Raw genomic sequence first — 9279 nt, 5'->3', positions numbered from 1 at the left:
TGCCAAATAGATTACCTAAAAATATAATGTATCACCATGTTAAAAACAAAACAAAAACCAAAGACAGACTTAGTTGACTGACAAAAGCTTTCTCAGTAGAACAGTAGCGGGAACCTGGGGACATCAGGATATTTCTAAAATGTTTGTATCCATTCAGTTGGCTTAGGACACCCTGGGGGAAACGTTGGAGAGTTAGAATAAACAGGCCTTCATGTCAGCTGTCCTTGAGAGATGGGCCACAAACAAACCCCACTAAAGGAATAATTAAAAACTAAAAGTGTTGAAGACATGTAGTTAAAAGAAGATTCGAGAATTTGGGGTAGGGAAGGTAGACGGATTTAAAAAAAAACAAATTATTCAAGCCTGGAGATGTGTCTCTGTGGCACACAGCTTGCCCACTATGTATGTTCCCGGGTTTGGCATCCAATGCCAAAAAGAAATAAAACATTGAAAAAATACTACAAAAATACTATGTAAATATGTTATACATATAAATAACATAAATATATAAAATAATATAAAAACAATAAGCCAATAAAAGTCTTGGAAGATTCCTCTTGATTTTTTTTATTTTTGGAAACAGGTTTTTGTTGTGTAGCCCTTGCTGTTCTGGAACTTTCCTTTGTAGACCAGGCTGGCCTTGAACTCACAGAGATCCACCTGCCTCCTAAGCGCTGGAATTAAAGGTGTGCCGCCACCACCTGGCTGGAAATTTTTATAATGCTTAACAGCTGCCAAAGGCTAGATCCAGAAGTTGGCAAGGAAAAGTTGGGCAAAGTCAGAAAAGGCAAGAAAAAGTTTGAATAGGAAATTGTGGCAAAATATCTCCATGGTTAGTACAGATAAGAGAAGGGACTTAGCTTCACTGATATTAAAAATTCAAATTACATCCATAATTATGTATGTGTCTACTGTTTTTGAGGCAAGGTTTCTCTATGTAGCCCCGGCTGGCTTAGAACTTGGTATGTAGACTAGGCTGGCCTTGAACTTACAGAGATCTGCCTACCTCTGCTTTCCAAGTGCTGGGATTAAAGGCGTGCTCCACCACTCTGGGCTGTGTCTATACTCTTACAAGGGTGGTAAACATGAAAAGATCCTGACAGATGCCGTAGAAATGGAACAATAGAACCTTCAACTGTCAGCCGCAGCCAGCAAACTCATAAACACTTCGGGAGACAGTTTGGCATCCAGAAGCTGAAGATACAAAAACCGTGCATGCGACCTACCTATTCTGGACTCCGCTGCAAAAACCTGCAAGAACCCCCACCTGTGTAACACACACACACACACACACACACACACACACGCACGCACGCATGCACGCATGCACGCTTGCTCACAGAATTCAAGAATTTGGTATACGGAAGAAATGTAAGCAGCCTGAGACTGGGAGATGACTTCGAGGTGAGACACTGGCTGAACAAGTGTGAAGACTGGAGTGTGAACCCCCAGCACTCATACAAATGCTGGGTGGGGTATGGTGTCCTGCTTGTGATCCCAGTGCTTTGGAGGCAGAGATGATGGATCTGTGGATCAAGCTGCGTAGTTAGCCTAGATGAATTGGTGAGGATCAACTGAGATACCCTGTTCAGTATATAAGGTGGAGAATGACTGAGGAGGACATCAGTGTCAACTTCTGGCCTCCATAAGCACACACACTCTCGCACCTGTTCACTTGCACATGCAAACATGCATACACACATGCGTGCCGGCACACTCATGCACATGTGAAAATAACTGTAAACAATCTAGATGGCAGAATAGAGATATTGTGGGTATTGATACAATACATGGCACAGGAATAAAAATGACACACATAGAAACAAAAGAATATTTTCCAAATGACTCTGTTTATACAGAACAGAAGAAGATGATGATAATAATAAGAAACGTATGGCTGGTCGAACATGGTGGTGCACACCTTTAATCCCAGCACTCTGGAAGCAGAGCCAGGCAGATCTCTGTGAGTTCGAGGCCAGCCTAGTCTACAGAGTTAAGTCAGGACAGTCAGAACTACATAGTGAAATCCTGTCTGTCAAAAAACATATATATATATATATATATATATATATATACACATATATATACATACACACATACATATATATATATACATATATGTGTGATTTTGAATATATGAAGAAAAGATCAAAGAGGTTATTATATTATTATGAGTTATTGTAAGAATCTTTGGGAGGATGTGAGAAGATGAGATCTGGAAGGCTACAAGTCGTTTCAGGTGCGGAATGATTTCTTTTTCTTTCTTTTGACCTCAGTGATAGTTTAGTGGGTGAGCTTCATACATTTGTTCGGTTGAACATTAATCTTTAATGAATATTTTAGCATTATTTTTCACATATGTTCTCAGAAATGGCTTTCTGCCTTTTTATTTTTCTCAGATACAGAACTAGTCAAGCCTAAAGCCATTAGATAGGGCAGATCAAGGTAGGTTTCTGCCCCAGGGAGATGGGCACCAGGGGCCCAATGTGGGCGTCAGGCCTGGGACCGCTCAGAGGGTGTCTGCGTAGGTGGCCGGCCAGAGCAGAACCAGTCAGATATGGAGAATGCCCAGTGCAGGGGCAGGAAACAGCGCCCAGGGCAAGTTGCCCTGAGGACAAGGAGAAAAGCATCCACCTGAGGTGGGGGACAAAGGGGACAGCCTGGCACAGGATGAGCTCCTGAATCATGTGAGGAAGGTGTTCATGCAGAAGAGCAGCCTAGGGAAGAAGCTGAGCTCTGGACAGAAAGTTCTTCACGTCAGAGGAGGAGTGTGGTAGCTGAAGGAGGGTGCCTGTCAGGGTGTGTGTGGGAGACCAGGACCAGGAAATGCAATGGAACCTCAGCAAGGTCCAAAGGCTGTGCAGGCAGGTGTGGAGTGACAGAGCCCAAGAAGACTGAGAATGTATGGCTGCCAAGATGGCCCACTGTTAGGAACAATGGCCAGGTTACACGCTGAGGACATTTCCAGAGCAGGGTGTCATGAACTAAGCTAAGCGGACCAAAAAGGGCGCTGATTTCCAGGGATGGTCTAATGAGGCCATGAAGCCCTAATCAAATGAGCTGGTCATCTACAGGGAGAATGTCCCAGGGTAGAGTCATCTCAATCAGGATAGACAGTGGTATTTTCTCATGCACATGCATACACACACATTTATATGTGAGATATATCTATATCTATATCTATATATATATATAGATATATATATACACACACACATATATATATGAAGTTAAAAAGAAAGTAATAACACTTATTGATTGTCACAATTATTCATTCCACAAGAGGACTACACTTTGTCCTTTGATTTCTGGAACCTGTGGAAGGAATGTGTAGCTCTGCCTCACCAACTTTGGCCAATGAAGTATCAGCAGATGTAAACTAAGCATTGGGAGATTTGTTCGCCACTCTGAATACATCCCTGCCAAAACTGACTGCCAAAACATTGGTACCAGAGTGACAGATAATTTTAGTGAGCAGGTGAATTTGCAAGCACAGAATCTTTGAATAATTCAGTAAGATTCTTAAAAAGCTTAAGATTATTGAAATGAATCTTCATATGTCATTAATAACTGTACATGTCAATTAACAGGTAAATATTGCCAGACTGGACTTTTTAAAGGTTTGTTTTGCATTCATGTGCATGTGCATGTGTGGGTGAGCACACACTGTATGTGAGAGTTGCTGACTTGCTCATCCACATCGCTGACTTTGTCATGTGTGCTGCTGATTTCCCTCTCCAGGTCATGAACTGAAGTCATGGGCTCTTTTGTGTCATTTCTGAGGACACTGATTATTTCACCAAACCTGGAGTGTACAGATTTTTCAGCTAGGCTGGCAGCCAGCAAGTTCCAGCAATCCTCCTGTCTTCACCCTACCTCAGCACTGGGGTAACAGGTGTGCCACAGCAAGCCGGGCCACCCCAGCTTTTCACATGGGTGCCGGGGATCCGAACCCAGGTCTTCAAGCCTGCTTAGCAAGTAAGTGCCCTTACCCACTTACCCATCTCTGCAGCTCCATTTAGTAACTGTCTGTCCTCTGACCGGTTTCAACATCTTTAATTCAGCAGCTAAGAGGTTGGGGACTTTTGGAGGAGTCATGCTGCCTTGGTGTTTTCCTGTTTCTTGTGTTGTGCTCTGTCTGCCTATTGGTTTTGGTATCTCTTCCTGTGTTATTTGGGAGTCTTTTTTATTTTTTTATTATTTATTTATTTATTTATTTTTGGTTTTTCGAGACAAGGTTTCTCTGTGCAGCTTTGCGTCTTTCCTGGAACTCACTTTGGAGACCAGGCTGGCCTCAAACTCACAGAGATCCGCCTGCCTCTGCCTCCCGAGTGCTGGGATTAAAGGCGTGCGCCGCCACCACCGCCCGGCGGGGAGTCTTGTTATTGACCAGCAGCAGACTCTTGATGCCCCGGTCCCCAGTCCCACTCAGTGAGAAGAAACAAACCCATGCTCTAACAGCAACAGTGTCCAAGTGCTAAGGGCATAGAAACATACTTCAAATGAGCTATTATCACCTACAATCACTGGTAATTAGAAAACAGCATAACTAGCATAGAGCATGCTATGAAGTCACATTTTTAAAACCACCTTTGACTAATAACTAAATTCTTTGTTTGTTTTTGTTTTTTTAAGATAAAGTCCCAATATATAGCCCTAACTGAGTCCTGGAAAAAAAATCACTGTTTCAGAATTGGAGAGATGGCTCAGTGGCTAAGAGCATTGACCGCTCTTCCTAGAGGACCCGAGTTCAAGTCCCAACACCCACATGGCAGCTCTCAACTGTCTCTTGCTCTAGTTCCAGGGTACCTGACACCCACGGCAAAATACCAATGCACATAAAGAGGTAAAAATGAATAAATTTAAAAAAGTCACTGTTGCTCATGCTGGCTTTGAACTTGGAGTGATCTTCTTTCCTCTGCCTCCCACATACAGTCATTACAGGCATGCACCACATGACCTGTTAATAACTGGATTCTAAGGGTCTCGGTTCTCCAATCAAAAGACACACTTGAGTTCAAAGCAAAGGTTCTGTAGATGTAACCAACCGTCTTATTAAATAAGAAATACAGAGCCGATTCAGAGAAGAAAGCCAAGAGGTCAGAGCTAAGAGCCTCACCCTTCCTGATTCAGGGATCCTCTTCAGCCAAGAGAGCTCTCCGCAAGGGGCCTACTACCTGTGTATATGTCTTTATATACTCTAGCTGTTCTGCCTTCTCATTGGTTGTAAACCCAAACATGTGACTGCCTCGTCACTGCCTGAATATACCACCCTCCAGGTCCTTAAAGGCATGCGCCACCGCCATCATGCACTTGCTATGGCTCTAATAGCTCTGACCCCCAGGCAACTTTATTTATTAACATACAATTAAAATCACATTTCAGTACAAGTAAAATACCACCACAGTTCACCCTTCTGACATGGGGTCCTCGTAGTCGGGGAGTGCCGAGCATCCCGGTCTTCATCCATAGCTGCCCCCGCGAACCCACCTGCGAAAGCCTCCGCGCCGGCCACCCTCGCACAGGACTCTGCTTTTAAAAACTGCTGGAGCTGTCGCTTGCTTTCTGGGTCTGCGCTCTTGGGGGCGGGTGCCTACGTCTACCTGCTGGCCAGGAGGCCCATGAAGCAGGGAATGCCGCTGAATCCAGGAGCCATAGCGCAGATGGTCGTCGGCATCAGTATTGCCTGCTGGGGTGTAGTTGTCCTGGCAGACCCCAGAGGGAAGTCCCACCGAGTTGTTTGAAAGCACCAGCTTTTTTTTTTAAATAGCTGCAAGGCAGAAAAAAACCAGCCTTGTGGTGGTGGATATTCTTGGCAGCCGTGGACAAGGAAGCACTTCATTATAGGACATACTAAGAAGACTGTGACAACATGAGCTGCCATTCTTTGGCCATGGATGTTTATGGTTTTCTCCCCTCAGGTTATAAAGGGATAAATAAATCCCCTGGAAGCAAAAATGGTTTCATGTCTTGTCCAGGAAGGTTGTGTGTAATTCGAATTATACTGAAAGATGACAGTTTTAAGAAGTTATTAAAATGGAGTAAATGATAGGCCAATAATGAAATAAACTATTTTATTATTATAGTAAAAAAAAAAAGACACACTCTAGCAGATTGGCTTTAAAATGGGACCCATCCCTTGTTGTCAGCAGGAAATGCACTTGACTGGCAAAAATCAGCACAACCTATGGGAAGAGAATGGAAGGTGTCCCAAGAAACTGAGACCGAGGAGCAGACAGGTGTGGCTGTACCAATCCTTGACAAAGCAGACTTCAAACCAAACTTAGAAGAAACAAAGAAGGCCACTTCATACTAGCTAAGGAGACAATCCATCAAATAGCACAACCTTAAACACATCTGGATCATACACTGGTGTGTGCAATTTCTTTAGACAAACAGTACTAGATGTGAAGACTGACCTCAACACATTAACTGTGGGCAGCTGTAATAATTCATTCTCAGCAGCTGACAGGTTACAGAATTCAGTTACAAAATAACAAAGTAACATGAGGGTTAAAAGTGCTGTAGAGCAAATGGACTTAGCAGATGTTCTAGAATATTCCTTCCAAGTACTTCAGAATATATATTCTTCTCTGCAGTACATAGAACTTTCTCTAAAATAGACACAAAGCAAGTTTTAATACATGTAAGAAACTGAAGCTGGGTGTGATGGTGTACACCTTCAGTCTTTGCACTCAGGAGGCAAAGGCAGATGGATCTCTAAGTTTGACGTCAGCTTAGTCTACAGAACAAGTTCCAGGATAGCGAGGGATACACAGAGAAATCTTGTCTTTAGAAAACAAAAGAAAGAAAGAAAGAAAGGAAGGAAGGAAGGAAGGAAGGAAGGAAGGAAGGAAGGAAGGAAGGAAGGAAGGAAGGACATTTGAAATACCTTTTCACATTCTATCTGATCATGATGGAATAAAACTAGAAATCAATAGCAAAGAAACTGTGGGAAGTGTAAACACTCATGAAGACTGAATAACCCACTCCTGAAGGCAGCTATGGGCACCACTGTGACCCCAGTGCACTTTGAGAACACAGTTTCATGATGAGTTGATCATCAGAACATCAATAGGAAAAAATGCAAATCCCTAGTATGAAAGGAAAGCAGAAGCCAGGCATGGTGTTACATTCCTTTAGTCCCAGGCAGAGGCAGGAGGATCTCGGTGAGTTCAAGGCCAGTCTGGGCTCTGAAGTAAGTTCCAGACCAGCAAGAGCTACGTAGACATCTTGTCTCAAAGCAAAGCAAAACAAAAACAACAACAACAACAAAACAGACAGAACTTCTGGGACATAATTAAAATATTTGTAAAAGAAACGTTCATAGCTACAAGTGCCTACATTTATATGTATAAATGTATACATATATCTCAAGGTGCTGTTGAGTTAGGTCTGTTGGGAAAGTGCTTGCCATGTAAGCACAAAAACCTGAGTCTGATGCTTATTACCCACATATAATGACAGGCATGGTAGCGAGGGCTTGTAATCCTCTAGGTAGGTAGAGATGGGCAGATCCTTGGTACTTACTGGCCTGTCAGTCTAGCTTCCTTCATGAGTTCCAGGCCAGTGAGAAACCCACTTTAAAAAACCAAGGTAAATGGCATCTTTGGGGTGATACCCAAGGTTGACCTCTAGACTCCATACACATGCATACACACTCACACACACACACCATACACCAGAAATTTCAAGTAAATAGCTTGATGACACACTTCAAGATCTTAGAAAAATAAGACCAAGTCAACCCTAAAATCACTAGATGGAAAGGAATAGTGAATATCGGGGCAGGAAATAATGATATAGAAATAAAAATACAACAGGATTAATGAAACACAGAATCAGATCTTGACATTATAAACAATATTGAGAAAACATTAACCAAACTAATCAAAAGGAAGTGAAAGAAGATCCAAACTAATAGAATTAGAGGTAAGAAAGGAGACATTACAACAGTTATCAATGAAACTCACATCACTGGGTCATACTTTGAAAATTTGTGTTTTAATACACTGGAAAATCTAGAAGAAAATGGATCAATTTCTAGACATATTATTACTTATTAAAATTAGGCTAAGATGATACAAATACCTTAAACATATTCAAAACAAGTAATTATATTGAATTGATAATAAAAGGTCTCTCAATGGGAAAAAAAAGTCCAAGCCCAGATGTTTTCACTCTAATTCTGTAAAGAAGTAACAGCTGGACTTTCAAAGGGTTTCATACGTTGTTGGGGGATATGCGATCACACTGTGAACCTCCAGTTTGTATTCGTTAATTAAATAAAATTAACCTTGGATTGGGAGGCTGAGTTAGCAACTAGTTGACAGAAAATAATCTTAGCGCATCAGAGGACATCTGGAAGAGCTAGAGAGATGGAAGTAGTGGGGAGGGATTTGAAGTGGCAAGGCTTTTTTGTTTGGTGGAGTGGAAGGATACTCTCTTTTGGAGATGCCAGCAAGGAGAGAAGGTTAGCTGCGTGCTGCTCAACCTCTCTGAGCTAGTAGGTTTTCACCCCAGCCTTTGAAACTTGAGTCTTATTTATAAATAGAATAATAGAGATTTGGTTAAAGCTACCTTTAGTGGCAGCAGCAAAGCCAGTGCCTGCTGGAACAGAATTCCCACAGGCCAGAGAAGCAGGCCAGTAACTGCAGAGTTAAAAATCAAGGCTCAGCCATTGTGCCAAAGATGAAACACAATACATCAGTAAATGAAGGAATGCTACTGGGTTCTTTTTACAAATTAAGTATTACCCTGACTCCAAAATCAGAAAGACACAACAGCAAAAAAAAAAAAAAAAAAAAAAAAAAAAAACCAAAACCAAAAAAAAAAAAGAAAAAACTCCAACGAAAATTAAAAGCCAATTTCATTGATAAACATAGATGCAATATTATTAATAAAACACTTACAAACTGAATTCAATAGTACATCAGCAATGGCTATGTGGCCTTCATTCCTGGGCTGCAAGGATGGTTCAATATATATATAAACTAATAGAGATAATATATCACCTTGATAGACTCAAACCCAGAAGTCTCATGATCATCTAAATAGATGCAGAAAAATTATTTGATGAAGCCCAACATCACATCCTGATAAATGCTAGAAGAAAATAGGACTATTAGGAACATAATTCAACATAATAAAGCTTATGTATGAGAACACCAGAACCAAGCATGGGCTGTTCCCATCGCCTTTGTTCACTCACCATAGTGAGATGGTAAGATCCTACTGCCGAGAGTACCATTTACTTTGGATGCATGACATAGGGAAATT

General features: G+C 41.8%; 1 protein-coding gene across 1 annotated transcript; it reads left to right on the top strand.

Moving 5' to 3' along the window:
* The first annotated feature begins 2916 nt into the window (after positions 1 to 2916).
* LOC128101019 (distal membrane-arm assembly complex protein 1-like) lies at positions 2917 to 5748 on the top strand. The gene is made up of 2 exons (XM_052723727.1): positions 2917 to 2926; positions 5437 to 5748. The coding sequence occupies exons 1-2, from the start codon at positions 2917 to 2919 to the stop codon at positions 5742 to 5744; spliced, it is 318 nt and encodes a 105-aa protein (XP_052579687.1). The 3' UTR covers positions 5745 to 5748.
* The last annotated feature ends 3531 nt before the right edge of the window (positions 5749 to 9279 follow it).

This window comes from Peromyscus californicus, unplaced genomic scaffold (assembly GCF_007827085.1).
Source record: "Peromyscus californicus insignis strain IS unplaced genomic scaffold, ASM782708v3 Scaffold_7__1_contigs__length_154581171, whole genome shotgun sequence".
Classification (NCBI taxonomy): Eukaryota; Metazoa; Chordata; class Mammalia; order Rodentia; family Cricetidae; genus Peromyscus; species Peromyscus californicus.
Note: the sequence above shows the minus strand (reverse complement) of the source record. Positions and strands in the feature narration are given on the sequence as shown.